This window comes from Erinaceus europaeus, chromosome 5 (genome assembly GCF_950295315.1).
Source record: "Erinaceus europaeus chromosome 5, mEriEur2.1, whole genome shotgun sequence".
NCBI lineage: Eukaryota > Metazoa > Chordata > Mammalia > Eulipotyphla > Erinaceidae > Erinaceus > Erinaceus europaeus.
In genome coordinates, this window is record NC_080166.1 from 924,926 (window position 1) to 947,500 (window position 22,575).

The 22,575-nt window shown below is 49.4% G+C and overlaps 1 protein-coding gene across 1 annotated transcript in view; it reads left to right on the forward strand.

Moving 5' to 3' along the window:
- WDR70 (WD repeat domain 70) overlaps positions 1–22,575 on the forward strand; it is a 136,925-nt gene that overhangs the window by 52,728 nt on the left and 61,622 nt on the right. Inside the window, exon 8 of the mRNA XM_060190966.1 lies at positions 3,688–3,764. Within this exon, the coding sequence (XP_060046949.1) occupies positions 3,688–3,764 (77 nt within the window). The remainder of the gene's footprint in view (positions 1–3,687; positions 3,765–22,575) is intronic.

The following is a 22,575-nucleotide window of genomic DNA, read 5'->3' on the forward strand; positions in this document are numbered from 1 at the left end:
ACTCATTCGCTGTTCTTTTCGTCTTTAGGCTGAGAGTGTATACTAATTTCCTAAGACTACTGTAATCAATTAACACATACTTGGTGGCTTAAAACAACAGAAATTTTTGGAGGCCAGAAGCCCACAGCCAGGGTGTCGGCCCAGCCGAGCTGGCTGGCTCCCACAGTCACGTGACCCAGCCTTTCCTGGCTCACCAGCACCTAGCTGATCTTGGTCTCCGCCGCACAAAGCCGTCCTCTCATCGCAGAATCACACATTACAGTACTGGTACTAAGCAAATGGCAAGTACTCCCTTAGAGAATAATGGGACGGACCACGTTTACTAACTAGGTGGGGGAGAAGACGGCACTTGAAGGCAGGAGGCAGGCGAGCAGTGAGGAGAGCACACGGGAGCCTTGGTGCGAGGCAGCACGGCGTCGGTCGGGAGAAATGAACGAGTGCCACTGGGTTAGCGCGTGTTAGTGTTGGGGCCGAGAGCTCAGAAAGTGAAGTTGTAGCAGAAGCTGGAACTAGAACTGTCAGTCTGTGACTGTGAAGAGGCGGCAAAGCCAGCACGAGAGTTTTAAGCCAAAGGTGTGACCTGTAGAGGAATATCGGCAGAGGGCTGTCTTGGCTGGTGTTTGCGGCACCCGAGTCAAGAGCGAAAGAGGGCCCGTGATGGGACTTAGCGTACCTGGCGCCTGGCGTGGAGGCGTGAGGAGGCCCGTCCGCTCGTACCGTGCAAAACGCAGCGTGCAAAATGCAGGCCGGTGAGTAGCCTTGGGCATGCTTGCGACTGGGCTGGCAGAAGCAGCTGCTCGCTCTGGGTAGCTGGGTAGACGGTTCTGTGGTTCTGTTTCGCTTCTGGGTTATCTAAGGGCGGCCTAGCAAGCGGAAGAGGAACGAAGCTAGTGGCGGCCAGTGAAGACCGAGCCCTAAGAGCTAAGGCTCCCTAGCGTTACGCGGGTGTACCCACGGCAAGCGGGAGTGTCGGGATTAAACTCACACGGGGGAAATGCAGCTTTAACTCTCCAGTGTGGCCCTTTTCTCAAGCCTGGGTCCCCCTTCTGTAGAAGTAGGTTCCACCCTGAAGTTTCCGTTTCTGTTCTGTGAACATGGGCAGAAGGTCAGGACTTGACCTGCTGCCAGTCGAGGAACCGTGGGCGGCATGGGGGGGCGGGGCTGGTCTCAGCTCCTGTCTGGGTGCTTGGGGTCCGGCTCATTCCTTCTAGAGAGGCGGGTACAGTGCTTCGATTTCTGCATGTGTATTTTGCTTTTTTGTTTTGTTTTTAATATTTATTTATTCCCTTTTGTTGTCCTTGTTGTTTTATTGTTTTAGTTATTGTTGTTGTTATTCATGTCGTTGTTGTTGGATAGGACAGAGAGAAATGGAGACAGGAGGGGAGACGGGGGGGGGGGAGAGAAAGACAGACACCTGCAGACCTGCTTCACTGCCTGTGAAGCGACTCCCCTGCAGGTGGGGAGCCGGGGGCTCGAACCAGGATCCTTTTTTTTTTAAAAAAAAAAAAAAATTTATTCCCTTTTGTTGCCCCTGTTGTTTTATTGTTGTTGTTATTGATGTCGTTGTTGGATAGGACAGAGAGAAATGGAGAGAGGAGGGGAAGACAGAGGAGGAGAGAAAGACAGACACCTGCAGACCTGCTTCACCGCCTGTGAAGTGACTCCCCTGCAGGTGGGGAGCTGGGGGCTCGAACCAGGATCCTTAGGCCGGTCCTTGCGCTTTGTGTTACGTGCGCTTAACCCCTGCGGCTCCAGACAGACTATGACCCACATAGTCAACGACTGCCACCTCTCCACATTCAAAGGAGGTCTCGAAACTTTACAGCAGGTTCAACCTGACACTGTTGACTGGCTACGGAAGAAGGGCAAACGCCAGAAGAAGAAGGACCCACTGCGCTACCGCCCGACTCCCCAAACCGGGATCCTTAATGCCGGTCCTTGTGCTCTGCGCCACCTGCGCTTAACCCGCTGTGCCACCGCCCAACTCCCATTTTGCTTGTTTTTAGTATGCCTTTCCTTGGGATCTTCTCAGGATAAAAGAGTCTCCATTATTATTGGAGGAAGTATTAGGCTCTAGCTGACTTTGCTACCCAGGAGAGAAGTAACGGTATGTGTGAGTGGCCTTTGTGGTTGGTTTGCTAGCTTATCAGTTCTTACACCAATATCACATAGTTTTATTTACTTAGGGCTAGTTTTCCTAGATGTTTCGAAGAGGTCTAGTTTTTTTTTCTTTTTTTGTCTCCAGGGTTATTGCTGGGGCTCAGTGCCCATGCTATGAATCCACTGCTCCTAGAGGCCATTTTTTCCCATTTTGTTGCCCTTGTTGTTGTTGTTGTTATTATTTCCATTGATGTTTTTGTTGGACAGGACAGAGAGAAATGGAGAGAGGAGGAGAGACGGGGGAGAGAAAGACAGACACCTGCAGACCTGCTTCACTGCTTGTGAAGTGACCCCCCTGCAGGTGGGGAGCCGGGGGCTCTAACTGGGTTCCTTACGCTGGTCCTTCGGCATTGTGCCACCTATGCTTAACCGGCTGCGCTACCACCTGAACCCCTAGTTCTTTTATTTTTCTTTTTAAATTTTTTTAGTCTTTATTTATTGGATAGAGACAGCCAGAAATTAAGAGGGAAGGGGGTGATAGAGAGGGAGAGAGATAGAGAGACACCTGCAGCCCTGCTTCACCACTCGCAAAGCTTTCCCCCTGCAGGTGGGGGCCGTGGGCTCGAACCCGGGTCCTTGCGCTCTGTAATACGTGTTCAACCAGGTGCGCCCCCACCCGGCCCCTTCCTAGTTTCTTATACGTTGATTTTTACATATGTATCATCCAGTCCAGATTGGTGACATTTTTGTTTCTAGATCACTTTATGCATCTGTTGAGCCTCAGTGAAAAGCCTGGGGGCACAGAAAAAGGTCTGAAAGGGAAGGGGAGGGAGGGGAGGGAGGCGGGGGAAGGGGAGGGAGGGGAGAGGAGGCGTGTATACTGACATTTTCTTATTATGGTTCTGTGTTTTCTTTCTTTCCTAAAGTGAAGTTTTTATTTTCAGTCTTAGAAGCATCTGCTATATGGGTGTGCGGCACTGTTATCGTGCTAGGGAGTCAGTCCGACAAGTGATAGGAATAATGTGAGAGTAATCAAAATGCACTAGGCACAATCTATTGTGAAATACAGTTGAGATAAAGTGATGTCAGTTTATAATTAAGGTAGCGCACGTCTCTGGGCTGGTCAGTGGTGCACCCGGCTGAGTGGACACTTCCCGTGCACGAGAACCGGCTTTAAGCCCTTGGTCCCCACCTGCAGGGGAGGCTGTCTGCAAGTGAAGCAGGGCTGCAGTGTCTCTCTCTCTCTCTCTCTCTTTCTGAAGGAGTAAACATTTCCTTTTTTACACTCGAGCATTATATGGCAGTTTCTCATCGACTTGTTTGTCTGGCCGACTTCCTTCCTTCCCCTTCCTTCCTTCCTCCCTCCCTTCCTCCCTCCCTCCCTCCCTCCCTCCCTTCCTTTCTTCCCCCCTTTCTTTTTCTTTCAGCTGAGCTGTGCGTAGCGCTGGCTTATGGTGGTACAGGACTGAACTTGGGACTCTGGAGCCTCAGGCATGAAAGTGTGTTTGCATAACCATTATGCTATCTACCCTCGAGGTATCTGACCACTTTTAAACATGCTTCTTCCTTTGCTTTTATTTTTTTTAGGGCCATACAGCAATGCTACATACTGGTTCCTGGCACCCAAAAGTAAAAGGCGAGTTCATGACGTGCTCAAATGATGCGTGAGTATTGTTGATGCTTATGATATATGAGTATTGTTGATACTTACGATGCGTGAGTATTGTTGATGATTATGATGTGTGAGTATTGTTGATACATATGATGTGTGAGTATTGTTGATGCTTATGATGAGTGAGTATTGTTGATACTTACGATGCATGAGTATTGTTGATGATTATGATACATGAGTATTGTTGATGCTTATGATGTGTGAGTATTGTTGATAGTTATGATGTGTGAGTATTGTTGATGCTTATGACGAGTGAGTATTGTTGATACACATGATGTGTGAGTATGGTTGATACATATGATGTGTGAGTATTGTTGGTACGTATGATGCGTGAGTATTGTTGATGCTTATGTGTGAGTGTTGTTGATGCTTACAATGCCTGAGTATTGTTGATGCTTACAATGCATGAGTATTGTTGATGCTTAAACACTTTCTTATCTTCTCAATATTTTGTAACAATCTTACCAATAAAGTAGGCAGTAGAGACTGACTTAGCATTTACATGTTACGCTGTTTATATATTCTTGTTACTTTTAAGTGATAATGTAAGGTTTGATGAAGTAAATATGGAAACTATGAGAGAGTTGGAAGTAATAACCTGAACATTTGATTAAATGATGGTTTTCTTTGTGTTATTGCTGTGTCGTAAGAGTCATGAATATTACACAGAATATTTGAGCAGTGCTGTCTAGTTTTTGCATTTTACGATTCATTTTCATTAATACAAATTTTTCACAAATGTGCTATTTTAATATTACAATGAAAATTAGAATTAAGAAGATCACAAGTTAAAATTATGGATGATGCTACTTGTGTGAATCTTCTATTTAAGATTAAGAGGGCCTCCTCCTTGTTCTTAGATTGTATGGTCTTTCACCCTTTTTTTTTTTTTTTAAATGAGGGTGACCAAAGAGCTGCTTCAACGTTCATGGGGTGCTGCTTGTTCTCGATAGTGGATGTGTTGTGTAACTGTACCCTGTGATTTAATTATCTTGCAAACCACTACTGAGTCACTAATAAAAAAGTTAGGCTAAAAAAGCAGTTGGGAAAAAGAAACTTTTCACGCAACAATGTAATTTTCAGTCTGACAGGTGAAGTCTTACTTGCTTTCATCACAGCTTTTTTTCTTTTTATTAATGCTTTAATATTGATTTATAAAATCCTGAGATAATGGGTATTATTTTATTTTATTTTATTTTTTAAAAGAATTTATTTATTTGTTCATGAGAAAGACAGGAGGAGAAAGAAAAAAACCAGACATCATCCGGTACATGTGCTGTCGGGGATTGAACTCAGGACCTCATGCTTGAAAGCCCTGTGCTTTTTCCACTGTACCACCTCCTGGACCACACGGGTACAATTCCACATCTTTCCCACCCCCAGAGGTCTGTGCCCCGATTCCTTCCATTGGAAACTGCAGTGGTTCTCCTTATGTCACAAATTTGGTGTGACTATGACTTATATAACTATCTGTACTTATATATATTTGCACCCCCCTTTTTACAGTCCTGCCTTCCTTTCTAACCTACACCACCTGTTACTACTTCCAATGTCCTTCTTTTCTCCTCTTCTCTCTCTGGGTCCTGATGGAGTTGGGGTTCAGAGCCCTCTGGTCATCTTCCCCTGACATTTCTCCCCCTCTGGGAGGATGGACCCACATTCTTTATGGGGAGCAGAAGGTGGAAGGTCTGTCTTCTGTCATTGCTTCTCCACTGGACATGGGTGTTGGCAGGTGGACCCACACCCCCAGCCTGTGTCTGTCTGTCCCTAGTGGGGCAGGGCTCTGGGGAGGGGAGGCTCCAGGACACATGGGTGAGGGCGTCTGCCCAGGGAGGTCAGGATGGTGTCATGGCAGCACCTGCAACTTGGTGGCTGGAAGGTGGTAAGTTATATAAAGCAAGACAAAACAATAAAATTAAATAATAAACAGGAACCAAAAAGCAGGACTAGAGTTGATGAGGATAGGAATCAGGGCGAGGAGAAGCTCGAAAGCCTATAGTAGGTATGTTCCTGATGGGTTCCCCTCCCCCACTTCAAACTTGTGACTATGGTGAAATGTGTTTATAATAAAGGGCAAAATGTGGGGGTCAGGCAGTAGCGCAGCAGGTTAAGTGAACGTGGCGCAAAGTGCAAGGACCTACGGAAGGATCCCACTTCGAACCCCCGGCTCCCCACCTACAGGGGTCACTTCACAGGCAGTGAAGCAGGTCTGCAGGTGTCTGTCTTTCTCTCCCCCCCTCTGTCTTCCCCTCCTCTCTCCATTTCTTATATTGTTGGGTCAGAAGCTGTTCTTGTCACATGGCACACATTTATTCCCATCTGTAGCACACACCATCATTTGCGTGGAATCTCTGTTCCACTCATGTCTTCAGACCCTGGGGGGAGTCTCTTGCCTAATTTGGAGAGAGGATTTTTTTTTTTTCTTGTTTTGGGTAAAGATAGAGTAAGTAAAAGGAAGGGGTGAGAGAGAGGAAGAGAGAGACACTCTTGAAGTCCTACGACACTGCTTGCAAAGCTTCCCCCGCAGGTGGGGACCAGGGACTTGAACCAGGTTGCTGGAGCCTGGTAACCTGTGCGCCCCCACCAGGCCCTGCCACATTTTAGGGGCCGTTCCCAGGCACGCGCTTCCGTATGCAGTGGTGAACCTCACCTCTTTTCACCTGGGCCCTCACGCCGCTGCAGGCACCACCAGATGCCCCTGCTTCCGTCCGAACCTGTGGAGGAGGCTCGGTCTTTTGGGCTCTCCCTGGACTACGCGCTGTTACTTCCTTCTTGAAGTGACATTACTTATTAGAGATAAAGTCGCCAAGATTTTGCTTCAGTCCGAGTAACCTCTCAAAGCAGGGTCAGCTCCACAGGACAGGTTCTGCTGTGGGCCTTGTACTCCAGGGTGCGCGTCTGGCCGGCCAGCCGGAGAAAAGCAGAGTCCGCGGCAAGGAGCTCGAGCAGCACTGACGGCGGCGACCACCCAGGCAGCGGCTCCCTGGACAGCACGGCGAGGCGCTGGCCCTGCACAGACCAGGGCGATGGACCAAATATGGGCTCTTCACTCTCCACTCGGCTGGGAGCCGGGACTTCTGCAGAATGCTGTCTTTGGGTGAGAGAGAGAGGCTGCCAGAGCTCTTGAGGGCTTGTCAGTGGCAGATGCAGTTTGTATGTCTTAATTAATGTGATTTGCTCACAGCGAGCCTAGCTGGGCCGCTGGAGGGCCCTCCTTCCCCCTTCTCTGCCTCATCTGATTTCTGTGTAGGAATCTGAAGTCAGGGCTTGCTTCTGAGGGCGCACTGTTGTTCAGAGGTGGAAGGTGATGTGGTCTTAGTGGGGGAAGAGGAAGCTCTCAAAGTGGTAGTGGGTGCAGAGTGGTTTGGTAATTACATGGTTTCCAGTGTTACGCAGCTTCTTCTTTTTAAAATTTATTTTTTTATTATTATGGTTCTTCTTTTAAAATTTATTTCTTTATTGGGGAATTAATGTTTTACATTCAACAATAAATACGATAGTTTGTACATGTGTAACATTCCATTTCCCATTTAACAATAGAACCCCCACTATCATCCTTCATGGATAAAATTTATTTTTATTCTTGCCACCAAGGTTGAATTTGGGGCTCGGTGCCTGCACTCCTATTTAGAGCTGCTTATGGGGTCTGAGAGATACTTAAAATCATGCTGATGTCTTAATATTAACAGCACTTAGATGATATGACTCCTATGAAGCTAGCAGGCAGAGACCAATTTTCTCTGTGTACATGTATATAGAACCACACTATGGGTGTTGTGTGGGCCAGTCTACCTCTACCATTCGCAACCTTCTATAAAAATTTTTTTAGATGCAAAAGAACAAAAAGCCCGGTCACATATTCACAACAGATAGCAATTGGAGACCATGTGTACAGCATCCCCTGCTGGTGGGCACTGGGGGCTTGAACCCATGTCCTTGCCCTTGGTAACATGTGTGCTTACCCTATTTTAAAAAATCTTTGAAGGGGGTCGGGCAGTAGCGCAGTGGGTTAAGCGCAGGTGGCGCAAAGCGCAAGGACCGGCGTAAGGATCCCGGTTCGAGCCCCCGGCTCCCCACCTGCAGGGGAGTCGCTTCCCAGGCGGTGAAGCAGGTCTGCAGGTGTCTGTCTTTCTCTCCCCCTCTGTCTTCCCCTCCTCTCTCCATTTCTCTCTGTCCTGTCCAACAACGAACGACATCAACAACAACAATAATAACCACAACGAGGCTACAACAAGGGCAACAAAAGGGGAAAAAAAAGGCCTCCAGGAGCGGTGGATTCATGGTGCAGGCACCGAGCCCCAGCAATAACCCTGGAGACAAAAAAAAAAAAAACTTTTGAATAATTGTATTGATTTTATTTTGTGGTATGTATTTTTTAAATTGATAGGACATAGAGCTATTGAGAGGGAAGGGAGGGAAGGAGGGAGCGGGGGGAGGAGGCCTGCAGCCCTGCTCGACCACTCATGAAGCTTTACTCTGCAGGCGGGGGCTGTGGGCTTGAACCTGGGTCTTTGTGCGTGGTAACGTGTGTGTTCAGCTGGGGGGGTACTCCGCCTCCTGCCCCCCGTTTGATCTTAGCAACATGAGTGGTCATCACTTGCTATTAGGCTCTGTTATCTTTTTGGAAGAAGGACCTTGAATAGATTTATCCCATACTGACTTGATGTGTGAGATGACTTACATTGTCTGTCTGCATTTTCAGCTGTTAATGTCATGTTTAAAATACTTTAAACTGCTGTTTTTGTTTTTTTAACACTCCATTTTGGGATGAATCATTTCTGTTCTTCACAAATCATGCTTCCTGATTCACTCACGCAAACTCGTACGTTTCCTTGTAGCCGTGCAGGGCTGAGCTCGCCGTGTCAGGATAGTCTGGGCTTGCTGCGGTTAAGTCAGAGGCTGGGTGTGAGGTAAAGGGGTCATAGTTGATGCTGGCCGTCGGGCTGAGGGCTGCTTTAGGGACGTGCGTTCCAGCTCACCTGGGTCAGTTGCGCTGAGAGCCATGAGAGCCGCCCTGACTCTGCTGTGTGGGGCAGAGAGAATGCGGTGGCAGTGCTGCTCTGTGGACCTGGAGGGAAAGGCTGTTTCAGCCTCTGACTCTCCTTGGAAGCGATGATGGAACTGGGGCTCTCCAACAGTCAATACTAGGAACTTACCACGACTACTTCTGCTTTTTAGAAAAGATTTCCTTTTTAAAAAATCTTTTATTTATTAGTAGAGAGAGAGAGAGAGAGAGAGAGACTGAGAAGGGAGGGAAGATAGGGAGAGAGACAGAGAGACACCGGCAGTCCTGCTTCACCCCTCGTGAAGCTTTCCCCCTGTGGGTGGGGATCAGGGGCTTGAACCTGGGTCCTTGTGCACTGTAGTGTGTGCGCTTAACCAGGTGCGCCACCGCTTGGCCCCCATGACTATTTCTATAATAGTTTTTTCATCATCTCTGGACTAATCATAGAAATGCCTCCGATAACTCTGATACTAGAAAAACAGTTTCAGCAGCTAATGGGTTCTTGAGCTCATGTCTCAGCGTCTACCTGCTCGTAAGCCTTCCAGCATTGTCTTTGAGTTGTCAATAACCAAGAAGACCAAATGCCATTTCTGTATAGGGACAAGGAAGCCTGGAGCCTGACCAGCTAGACAGGTAGAAAACGGTCTCGTTGAAAACATGGTGTCATCTTCCAAGCGGACAGTGCCCCCGCGCTCTGACCATGGTGCGCAGAGATGTGGCCTAGGCCGTGGTCTCAGCAACGTGCTCGTAGCTAGACGCGAGGGAGAGTGGGCTTCACTTCACAAAATCTTGTTCTGCCTACAGAATTTTAAGAATCAGTCTCTTGTGTGACTCGGCGCTCTCTTGTCAAATAAGAAACTGCAGGCCGGCGCTATTTGAATATCACAGAAAGGCCCTGGGGAGAGAGACCCCATGAGAGAGTTTCTGAACGGTTTGGTTTATGCCCCCCATTTTTTTTTTTTTTCTTGCTAGATTGCTACTTCTCGCTCCAAAGCTGCCTTTTCATTGCTGGTTTTATGTCTCTTCCCTCTACGGAATGTCCGCAGACGGCTTTGTCCGGACCAGGAGAGGACGCTCACTGACCCCATTACCGCACTTGGCTTGTGTGACGGGAGTCATCAGAAGAGAAGTCTGTTTATTTTAACCTTTGAAAGTGACACCCTTCTCGGCCCTGGCACACCCCGTGCTCTATTTTAGTGCGTGATATCCACATCGGAAGTGCTGAGAGGCCCGCGCTGGCCTGGCCTGGCCTGCAGACAGCATGTCGGCAGAGGCCTCAGGTTCCTCCAGTGAAACGAGGCCGCAGAGGCCGGGGTCAAGTGCACCCTGTAAGGCCACTGTGCTCTGAAATCCTGCAGCCTGGAAGCTTCTCTGGAGTTCGGTCCAGCTTCTGTTTACCTGTCCAAGTCCAGCGCAGTTTTTGTGATTCTTTAAAAAAATATTTTTAAAAAATTTATTTATTTATTGCATAGAGACAGCCAGAAATCAAGAGGGAAGGGGTGATAGGAAGAGAGACAGAGAGTCACCTGCAGCCCTGTTTCACCACTAGTGAAGCTTTCCCCCCTGCAGGTGGGGACGGGGACTCGATCCTGGGTCTTTGCGCATTGTAGCGTGTGCGCTCAACCAGGTGCGCCACCACCCAGCCCCGAGTTTTTGTGATTCTAAAAACCACCTCACTGATGTGAGTTTGCTCGTGGGAAGGTACTCTCCCATCTCCACCTCGATTTCTGTCTCGTAGGTCTCCAGGCTGCCTGTCTGCCTTAGGCACTGACTGCCCCTCACCCCCCAGCCTGGCTCCTCCTCGTGGCAGGAGGGCATGGTGGGTGGTTCAATGGGTGCGTGGAGAGCTTAGCCTCCATGTGGCAGGTGTCTACAAAGCAAGTCCGTAGCCTTGTCCTTCCCCGGGCTATCTACATAGGAGTTTCTCTCTGTTTTGGAAAGATCTGGCTGTTTGTTTGTTTGTTTCTTTATTTATTTCAGTCAGACCACTCCATAGTGGTGACACTCAGTAAACGCAGGATGCAGCTGTGAAGACAGACAGCATCCTTTAGAGCCGGGGGAACGACATCTCAGTAAAGTGAGCTCTCTAGCGCACAGCTTTCACTCCTCCCCCCCGTGGCAAGGTTTTCAGGATGTGCTTCTCGCTTCTCTGCCTCTAGCACGCCAAGTATCATTCCTTGCGGAACCAGAACTTCTATTGTACAGCTCACAGGTGGATGTCAGTTTAGGGCCAAAGAGTGTGTGGGAGACTGGCTGTAGGACACGGCCTCGCCCTTCCCTCTCCGTCTCTGTCCCTCCTGCGCTGTGACCGCAGAGTCTGGACTGGCCTCGAAACTGCCTTGGCCGGTAGACGTGGCAGAGGTGACGGTGTGTCAATTACACAGCTAAGCCTCGGGAGGCCTGTGCATTCCCGCTCACGGAACCCTCCCTAGCCGTGGCTGCGGTGTGCTTGGGCTGGCCTGCTGGCTGTCCTGTCCTGCCACCGCCCGCAGTGCATGCGAGAGAAGTCGCTGTAGACGAGCCCCTTAGCCCAGGCCCCAGACTGTCACAGAGCTGTAGGTGAGCCCAGTGCCCTGGAGCCGCTCGCTGACTTGTAGAGAAGAGAGTGAGAATCGCTTGTTATTTATTTATTTATTTATTTATTTGCCTCCAGGGTTTTTGCTGGGGCTCGGTGCCTGCACCATGAATCCGCCGCTCCCAGAGGCCATTTTTTCCCCCCTTTTCTTGCCCTTGTTGTAGCCTTGTTGTGATTATTATTGTTATTCTTGATTTTGTCTCTGTTGGATAGGACAGAGAGAAATGGAGAGAGGAGGGGAAGACAGAGAGGGGGAGAGAAAGACAGACACCTGCAGACCTGCCTCACCGCCTGTGAAGCGACTCCCCTGAAGGTGGGGAGCCGGGGGCTCGAACTGGGATCCTCACACCGGTCTTTGCACTTTGCGCCAAGTGCGCTTAACCCGCTGCACCACCGCCCGCCCCCCTGCTTGTTACTTTAGTCTCTGAGTTCGGAGTAGTTAGTCCCCAAGGCATCCAGCACGTGCACTGTGTCTGGTGCCAGCACATGTTCTTTGGGGTGCTGGGGCTTCAGCTGCCACTGTGCTTTCCAAGCTCTTATTGATCTCTCAGAAAATTGTTCTGTATTTCTACTAAGTCAAGGGATACAAGACAAAGGCAGCTTACAGCTTATTTCTGTTGTTACTGGCTACCCCCGAGGGTTTATTGACGTGGACCATCAAGTGATGTTATTCATTTATTTATTATTTATAGTTATTTTATTGCCACCAGAGTGATTGTTGGGGCTTGGAGCTTGCATTATGAGTCCGTTCCCGGCGGCCTTTCCCTCCCTCCCACCCTCCTTCTGTCTCTCTTTCAGAAGAAAGAAACTGAGAAGGGAGGGGGGGCCTAGAGAGGAAGACAGAGAGAGAGAGAGACACCTGCAAACCCGTCTCACTGCTCCTGCAGCCTCCTCCCTTTCACAGTGCCCTGTGCACACAATTGGGTCACCCGTCATTGGAACTTCACCGCTCTGGGTCAGTTCTCCCCCCCAGTTAGAGAGAGGGAGAGATAGAGAAAGACGTCACAGCACATACTTCTTCTGCGGTGCCAGTGTCATGGGGGCTGGCCTCAGATGTGGTCCACGCACGTAGCAAAGCAAGCACACCGTCCTGGTGAGCTGTTTTGTTGGTGCTCAAGTAATCTTTTTCAGTGTGTGTGTGTGTGTGTGTGTGTCTGCAAGCCACTTTTGTGATTAATGATGGTTTACAGGGTTGTGAGACTATCGAGTGTATATAGTTCACACCACACCAACCGAGTCTTGTGTCCCATTCTTTTTAGCCTTTCTCAGTCGTCATATATGTTAGGTACTTAGGTACACACACACCTAAAAGTGATTAATAATCCTTTGTGATTAGACACAGACCTAATAATTTTGGCGAGCAAAGAGAAAGGCCTAAAGGAGGCCATTAAGTTCTCTCATCAAATATTTACACTTAGGCCCAGACACCCTCTTTTCCTACCCCCCACTTCACCTCCCTCAGTCACTCTATCTACTCAACTAACTATACAAAAGAAAGTAAGATACATATCCTACTCTTTCCTGGCAGCAAGGGCACTGTTGTCACCCGTGATAGAAACACTGTCCTGTTGGCCCAGAGATACACCGGCAAAGATATCCATCAACTGAAGGACAGTTACTGTCCCGGTGACAACCTTTATTACAATCCTCAGACAAGTTAGTGCAGTAAAACTCCAGGTCAAAGTAGACCCCACTAAAACCCTAGGTGTGCTTCCTCCCTAACTGGAGGCCGGGCCCCATGGACCTAATACTGGTTCAGATACAACAAATGCCACTCAGCACGTTAACAGCTGGGACACAGTCTAAGCTCACCAGATACAGAAAGGCCTGGCTCACTTAGCGATGGACGGCCTTGCTCACTGTCAGGGGTGCTTGTCGGGATCCTTGGATTCCCCCACAGACAGTCTGGCCAAGATCTCTAGTCGACCCTCCCTCCACCGTCACTGGTCACGACCATCAGGCTCACGAATTTCGGATAGAATCTAGATGCTGACATTGCCGTGGCCTGATGCCTGCCTGCTTTTCTGAGAGGGCATCACAACACTTCAGAGCCCTTTTCTCGGTGCCTCTTCCGCACACTGAGCCTGGCCCTGTGACCTCTCTGTGGGGGAGCTGTCGGGGAAAATGTAGCTCTTTCTAGTTCAGGTCTTGGTTCCAGAATGTCTCTGTCTCAGAGATTCCTTCCCTGGCTTTTGTATGTGGTCTGTTGGTGAGTCCACTCAGAGGTTTATCTATTTTATTTGTTTGTTTATTTTTGAAGAGCCAGCTCTTGGTTTTGCTGATCTTTTTTATATGAATTTTTAAAAATTAATTAAATGATTTATTATTGGATAGAAACAGAGAAATTGAGAGGGGAGGAGGCAATAAGGAGAGAGATGCCTGCAGCCCTGCTTCGCCACTCATGAAGCTTTCCCCTGCAGGTGGGCCAAGGGCTTGAACCCAGGTCCTTGTGCACTTTATTTTATTTTATTTTATTTAAATATTTATTTATTCCCTTTTGTTGCCCTAGTTGTTTTATTGTTGTAGTTATTATTGTTGTCGTCGTTGTTGGATAGGACAGGGAGAAATGGAGAGAGGAGGGGCAGACAGAGAGGGGGAGAGAAAGATAGACACCTGCAGACCTGCTTCACCGCCTGTGAAGCGACTCCCCTGCAGGTGGGGAGCCGGGGGCTTGAACCAGGATCCTTAGCCAGTCCTTGTGCTTTGCGCCACATGCGCTTAACCCGCTGCGCTACCGCCTGCCTCCCCCTTGTGCACTTTAATGCATGTGCTTAACCAGGTGTGCCACACCTGCCCTCCATTTCATTCGTCTTTTTAGTTTCTCTCTCATTGATTCATGTTCTGACTTCAACTAGTCCCCTCTTCCTGAAGGCTTTTGGGTGTCTGCTGCCCCTCTCCTGGCCACTGCCACCGTGATGCTCCTGAGTGTCTGCCGCCTCTATCAGTGTGGGTCTGGGCTGCACGCACTGTGCCCTCGCGCCTGGCGGCCGGTGCCTTCATTCTGCTGCCATGCAGGTGCTTTCTGATTTAGGTGTGGACTTTATGTGTCACTCAGAAGTATGTCCCCACATTTTGGGGCTGGCCTTCCTTTTCTTTTTGTGGTTGATTTCTTACCTCATATTCTCATGGTCCAAAAAGGACCCTTTCCATGCTTTTAACATTGGCACATTTGTTAAAGCTGCCTTTGTGTCCCAGCATATGGTCAATCCTTGTATACTTGCCACGTGCACTTGACTGTCCATTTCTTTTGATATGAGATGTTCTGTACATATCCAGACACTAGAGGCATTGCCACCAACAGCCCTGCTTGGCAAGAATCACTGAAAGGAGTCACACAAGAACTAAGCAAGGGAATACAGGTGCTGAGCTAAGTGATCAGAGTGGGATAGAGTCCAGAACACACACAACAGTAGAATGGAAGAATGAGAGAAGGGCAGAAAGACTGACAGAGAATCCAGACCAATTTTAAGAAGACTGTTTTAATTGTCCTAAGTTAAACATGACACTCAGGGGGACCGTAATACAAAATATTACGTAATACAAAAAGCACTTGAAATCAGAGAGAAAACCGTCTTAGAAACCCGTAAACATGAAGTGACGGAAAGCAGGAAACGGAGACAATAATCAGCAGAAATATAAACAAATCAAAACAGAAATCACTCCACCTGGGACCTTTGTTACGTCGAGCAGGGGCGTCTGTCTGCAGGGCCGCTACGCTGTCTCCCCAGCTGGAGTGCCTCTTGCACGCTTTCTGCCTCCTTCCTCAGCTCTGTTTGAAGCTGTTCTTTCATATCTTTGAACTCTGCAGTGAAGTGATCTTTCAGTGCGCTAAATGTTTCTAAGTTTACATTCTGAGATGGTCTCATAATACATCTCCTCAGTTATTTCTTCGGTAAGTGCTCCAGCTTTGTATATTCCTAGAATCCTCTGCGCCCCCCCCCGCCCCCCCCCCCCCCGCCCCCGTTTCCCCCAGTCGAGTCGATTCTGCATCTGGATCCCTTGCGTGTGTCTAGGGTGCCGTCTCTTGTTGGGCCAGCAGGGGGGGTGCTGGCTGCAGGCTGACTGAGGCTTCCACAGTCCCGGAGCGGGCAGGGTCAGTCCCGACAGTGCGGCTTTCTCCCTGGGTGGCTGGCTCAGGCATCTCTTTATCTTCCTGCCTCCACCTAGACTCCTTCCTGAGGGCTAGTGTGTAAGAGCTGCTTTTTCTTGGTGCTTGAAGAGGCAGGACTGTTCAGTGCCGCAGCTACTTGCTGGAGGTCTGCTCAGCTCGCCAGTCTCACTCGAGGTGGGGACAGGCAGGTCGTTTGCTCTCACTCTGGTGAGCCCGTAGCAGTTCGGTGCCGTGACGCCCTCGAGGCCTTAGGTTAAGAGCCCAAGGTTCCTCGTATTCCACTGCACGGTCAGAACCGCCAAGATGGGCCGGCTGCTGCCACTTGGGGCTTCCTCCACACCGGGTCCTCTCCGTCGCCCTGTGTTGCCCCGACCGCGCACAGAGCATCTGCCCAGGCCGTGTGGCGCGCTCAGTGCTGGGTTTTCTTGTTGGGGAGTGACCGTGCGCTGCCACTCCTCTCGGTCGCGCTGCCGGGAGCCTCCTCTCATTCTGGTCTCCACGCCAGTGTTGCCAGACTCTTGCTTTTCATTTTTGAACGTCACTTAATTCTTTTTTTAAATATTTTATTTATTAATGAGAATGATAGGAGAAGAGAGAGAAAGAAACAGACATCTCACCGGTACATGTGCTGCCTGGGGTTGAACTCAGGACCTCATGCTTGAGAGTTCAGTGCTTTATCCACTGCACCACCTCCTGGATCACAAACTGTCACTTAGTTCTTCTAGTTACTTAGACTTTAACCATTATTGTCACTTAGGACATTAGAACAGCTGTGCTTTTTTTGTTATTTTTCACTGATCTGCTTTTACACTTTGTTGCAGCTTTGTAAGTTCTAAAAGTTGGGTATTTCCAGCCAAGATGCTTCTCAGTATGTAAAGGGACCAACAGACAGACTGTGGCGCCTCAGCCAACGGTGTGCTAGTTACGGGCCTGACCGTGCGACTCACTGAGTCGTCAGAAACATCATGGCATATTTTTTTCTATGTTTTCCTAAGCAAAAATGCGTCATGACTTTTCTGACAGCCCAGTTGCTCTCTGGCTCTATTTCAGATGAATTGTTGGCTGACTCTGCCTCCACGTCTAGCTGTCATCCACATTTCTCACCCACCAGAGTGTCTGGTGTAAGGCTGCAGGGTGACGAGGTCAGAGTCCGGAAAGCTGCGGTTAGATCGTGGTCCTTAGAGAATGGTCCGTGTGCTCTGTGTGCTTAATATCTGGAGCTTCTTAGCGCCACTTGAACGGTCAGACTCTTTTCTTAGGAGGGTGATATAGAATTGATCCTTTTTTTGTCTGGGGGAAGAAGGAATCACTTTTATGACAGGGTAAAGACAACGAGGCCAGAGTCGGAGCCGATACCAAACTCTGGTGGTGGGAGTTGTGTGGATTTCACCCTTCTTCTCCTACGGTCTTGCCAGTCATTCTTAAATAATAACTTAAAAGAATATAGAATGTGAACACCCATTGGTTGCCCACTTGGTGGGGATTCGGTGGGAAGCAGGGAGCAGAAGTGAGGCGTGTGTCTGGTCACACACTAACTTGTTCTTAGCACACACTGAGCTCGGCCACAAGAGGGTCTCGTGAGCAAGATGGTAGCCTTGATAAAGTATTTATGACGGCTGTTTTTAATCAGTTCTTTAAGTGAACAAAGCCATGTGCGAGAATAGGAGCCCCTGGTTTCCACCTTCGAGGGGAGGGGGGAGCGTCACAGGTAGTGAGGCAGGACTCGTTCTCTCTCCCTTTCTCTCCTTTTTTAGAAAAATCTTATCAGTGACTTAATATTGATCTACAGAATATAAGGTAACGGGGATAATTCTGCATCATTCCCGCCTCTGTAGACACAGAGTTCTGTGTCTACAGTCCCTCCGTTGGAAGCTACAGCGGGGCTCCCAAGGTTGCAGACAGGGACTGACTATTACTTCTATAACTATCTGTCTAGATTTATACATATTTGCCCATTTCACCCTGTGGTCCCGCCTTCTCTTCCTTTCTAAGTCACACCCACACCTGTCACCACCTGCCAGTGTCCCTCCTCTTTTCTCTTGCCTCTCCTGGTTGGAGTTGGGGTTCAGAGCCCTCTGGTCAACGTCCTCTATCATTTCTCTCTCTTTCCCTTTCTGTCTCCCTTCTCAGTTTACTCTGTCCTATCAGAATAAAAGATAAGTAAACTGGGGGTCGGCGGTAGCGCAGCAGGTTAAGCGCACGTGGTGCGAAGTGCAAGGACCGGCGTAAGGATCCCGGTTCGAAAAGGACTAGAAGACTCTTAACTCTTGACGATAAATAATTTTGGAAAGATTAAGTGTTTAGAGGAATCAGGATTTTGAGAGCAAAGGGAGGTTCTGCAGGGGACGCAGCTCCTCCTTGACCCTGGCAGACGCCGGGCCTGTCTCCACTGGGGAAGGCCATCTTCTGCAGCTGAGGGCACAGGGAGCACAGCTAGCGGAGAGGGAGGAAGGGGACACCCGCCCAGCCAGCCAGATCAGCTGAATCAACCCTGGCGATCAGTGCGGTGACAGATGTCGCAGCCAGATCGCCCTCACATCTGGAATCAGAATTTTGATGATAGTTTGAAAGGAATTTGAATTCCAGTGCATGAACTTTGATCTGTTTCCTCACTGTGAATAGCTGAACATGGGGTCATTTTCTTGTAGACCTGGCAGCCACAGTGGAGTTTTTGTGGCGGACAACTTGTCTTTATTTTATAGGACCTTTCTCTCAGAGTCCCTCTCTACTTTATCTTCATAGTTTCTTTTCTTTTCTGTTTCCTTAGTCTCCCGTTTAAGTTTGCTGTTCTAGGATTTCCAGAGAATGTACTTCACATTATTGAATTTTATTATATCCTGTTGATCTGCTCAGAGGCCGTACTTATTTTCTTGGTTACACATTCCCTTCCTCACGCTTTGTCTTTTGTTGTGTACATGTGTTAGATGCAGGGAGTCGCAGTATCGGCAGAGACGCCGGTCGCCGTGCCGCTGCTCTCAGCCCGGTGTGAGAATGCCGCGTGCTTTCATCTGCTTAATGAACTCTCTTGGTGTTTTGCAATGTTCTGTTTTTGATTTTCCACTTAGCACATAGGAATGAAATCAAGAGAGTTTATTTAGAAGCCGTATTGCCAAGCAGCTGTGGAAAGCTCCTTTGGCTTTTGCATTCTGGAAATTTTCCTTGTCTTCGGCCAGTAACTCAGCTCTGTTGGTGTCTCATCTGCTCGCCACACGGCAGCTGTGGCGCACGTCCACTCGGCCGGGCCGGAAACAAAGAGGCCTTCAAGCCGGGCACTACCTGCCGTGGCCGTGAGTCCGTACCGTTAAAGACAGACGAGCTTTGCGTTTCCCAGGAATCGATAGGCTTAGTCCGACTACTCCTAATTTGCTGCCTCTCTAGAAAACAATGTTTCCCACTGAATTCTAGGCGGTATTTACTTAATTTTCAGGACATAAACACATTCAAAGAAATAGCACTGCTTAACCATTCTTCTACCAAGTTCCCATCATCACACTCTAGATCTCCTTTGATTTTTTTGATTACTCCTTTCTATAGATTTTTTTGAAAAATGATGTTGATCCTGGTTTATAAGAGCGTGAGGTTGCGGGAGTATGGTTCCACACGGTTCCTCCCACCGAGTCTGTCTCTCCCCACCCTGACCTCCCATGACCTCCATTGTTCTTTCAACGGGTGGAGACAATTTGACTATTATTATCTTTTTGGGGGCGGGAGAGGTGACTTCCTTTGTCTCAGTTCGTATTCCATCTGTGAGTGGAGCCACCCAGCAGCCGCCTGTCACCTCATTATCTGTTTCACTAAGCGTAATCACCTCCTGCTCCATTCATTTTGTCCTGAAGGCCACACACAGTATCACCTTTTAAAACCAGAGTGCTATTCCACTGAGTGTACGTCTCTTAACTTCTTTATTCATGATGACTTTTGATGAGACTTTTCTTTGTGGAACCAAACTGTTCTATAGCAGAATCTAGTTGTAGATGCCAGATGTATATACTTTTCTCCCGTCTCTGGAACCAGTATACCTGTAAGTTCAAAAAGTTTTTTAATATTACTATTATTATTCACCTCCGGGGTTATCACTGGGGCTCGGTACCTGCACTACAAATCCACTGCTCCTGGAGGCCATTTTTCTCACTTTGTTGCCCTTGTTGTTGCTTTTGTTGTTACTGTTATTGCTGTTGTTGGATAGGACAGAGAGAAATCAAGAGAGGAGGAGAGAAAGATAGATACCTGTAGACTTGTTTCACCACTTGGGAAGCGATCCCCCTGTAGGTAGGGAGCCGGGGGCTCAAACTGGGATCCTTGTGTAGGTCCCTGCACTTCACACCACATGTGCTTAACCTGCTTCAATACTGTCTGCCCCCCCCCCCCAAAGTTATTTTGTTGACTCCAAATTATCAACAGTTCAAAACAGGATTATCTGGGTATTTTTTTTTCTTTTCAGTTTTGTAATTTATTCTCTTTGCAGGAGTGTGTGTGGGGGGCAACTTCATGGCCTCATTGCTCTGGGTTTGCCATGCTGTCAGGGGCCCCGTGGTGCAGCACCTGGCTGAGCACACATTACAGAACGCAAGGACCGGGTTCTAGTCTGTGTTTCCCACCTGCGGGGGAAAGTTTCACGAGCGGTGAAGCAGGGCCGCAGGCCTTTCTCTAGTTCTTTCCCTCTCTGTCTCTGGAGCCCTATCCATTTCTGTCTCTATCCAATAATAAATAAATAAAATATTAAAAGAGGGATGCAGGAGACCCAAAAGATGGCTCAGAGAAACTAGTTCTTTGTCTGAAAGCCTGAAGGTGACCTTCACTGACCTGCGTCACCACAGGAGTGAGTGTGGGCCGAAAGGGAGGCTCCCTTCAGGCCCAAAGCCCTGTTATAAGCGAGGTCTACGAAACATCACCAGACAGGTTTCAGATACCCAGTGCTAGGCGGGCTGAGAAGTGGAACACACAGCTGGGCGAATGATTAAAGATGCTTAAGACGCAGGGTGTGGAAACTGAATCTGCAGGAAGTAGATTTAAACTCAGCATGTGACAGCTTCTCAGCGATCTTCCTGCGGTCTCTTGGATGACAAAGGTGAAGACGCTGCGTGTCCTGGAGCTTTGGTGCCCCCAGGTCGTGCTGTTGCCCGGCTATGTTTGAAGACTATTCAGAGAGCTTACTGATTTACATCATAGAAGTGCAGACAGCTCTCTGAAGGCCTGGCTTGGGCCGGGGTAAAATTCAGCTTGTCTCGGGCAGTGTCCCTAGTCTTCGTTGGACCTTCTTGGTGGTCTGGGGAACAGCTATAATTTCTCACGTGAAAGTCCACATCCTTAGGCGGTTTGAACAGTGTGTGTTACCTTAGAAACGCCTCAGAGGTCACCCGCAGGTCCAGAGTTGGGCAGAGAACTCGAAGGAGTAAACTCTGAAGAGTATTAGATGTGACAAGTGGGGTCAAAGTGTTTTGCCTTGACTGACTGTTGAGTCTCGCATGGCTTGGCCCTACTGGAATCAGAAGCCAGAGACTCTTAGTCCCAGATCTCATGGTGGTTGGTTTAGACAGTTCTGGGGGTGGGGTGGGTGGGGGAGACCATGACACTTAAACAAGTCATATTCCCTAATGCAGTATCTGCCTCACTTGACCTTTTGATGGGCATGCCCTACTCAGTTTCAGGTAGGTGATTTTAGCAGGTGTATTCTAGTCGTCACTTCTCCTGGGGTAATGTCAGAGAGGGGTGGAAGCCCAAAGAAGGAGTCGACCCTTAATATCTTAGAGAGAAATGTAGTGTCGTGAACGTCCCTGGGAACTAGACTTAGCAGCACTTCTCAAGCCCAGCTGTAAACATCCAGCGGCACTGCCGCCCAGGGCTCGGCGGCTTATACGCGACCCTGCAGCCAGGGGCCCAGACGCACCCCCCAGGCCGAAAAAGCCCCTCCAGCCATGTTGAGCTGGACTGGGGCCTAGCTGCTGGTCAGGGTGGTCGTGGGCAAGCCACACACTTCGTCGCCCCGAGTGTCAGGTGGGGGTGACAGAGAGACCGCTTCCGTGCTGAGACTCAGATGTGTGTGGAAACGCGACAGCGCCGGCACTGGGTGGTGGGCCGCTTTGCCGTGTGTGTGACTGGTCGAGCCGGACGCCTGTCACAGTGAAGGGAGCTGTTGCGCTGCGGTCTCCCTCCCTCCATCTGAAGACACGCAGCCAGCGCACAGCCCGGGCTCTGCGGACGGCCCGACTGACCTGGAGCTCGGGGTGACCGCCTCAGGGAGCCGCCCGCGCCGCACCGGGACGTCTTGCTGCTCGCTGCGGGCCTGCCCTCGCCAGCCTGCGCCAAGCCAGCCTGCGCCAAGCCCCTGTCGTGAGGGGCTTCTGAGCCTTTTCCCGCCCCGTCTGCTGTCGCCGCCTCCCGGAGGGTGGTCCTGAGTGCCAGGCGGGCGCTGGGGTGGGACAGCGTGAGGTGGCAGCGCACACAGGCAGCTGCCCGGCGCCTCCTCACGGGAGCAAAGCCGGCAGCCTCTGTGAACCCTCTGTGAACCCTCTGTGAACCGCCAGGGACGACCCCGCCCGTCTGCCCTGTGGAGTTGTTGGCACCCGCTGTATAGATGAAAGCATTTCCTAGTGTTTTCCTAGGTGCAAACACTGTTACTGGAACCATCGAAATCTATGAGATCCAGAAGTGTGACCTTGCTTGCTTTCCGGGGTGCAGCAGACAAGACTGTGAGACGGGAAGGAGTAAGCCGTGACAGCGGAGACAGTCCGAGCTGCGTGTCCTCGGTGCAAATGTTGACGTTGATCACTGTTGGACTCTTGTGTCTTCACTCTTAAAATTGAGATAACAGTGCCTTCTTGTTTAAAATATTTATTTGTTTATTTATTCCCTTTCGTTGCCCTTGTTGCTTTTATTGTTGTTGTAATAATTATTGTTGTTGTTGATGTCGTTTCTTGTTGGATAGGACAGAGAGAAATGAGACAGAGAGAGGGGGAGAGAAAGACAGACACCTGCAGACCTGCTTCACTGCCTGGGAAGCGGCTCCCCTGCAGGTGGGGAGCCGGGGGCTCGAACCGGGATCCTTAACGCCGGTCCCTGCGCTTTGCGCCACCTGCGCTTAACCCGCTGCGCTACCGCCCGACTCCCAACAA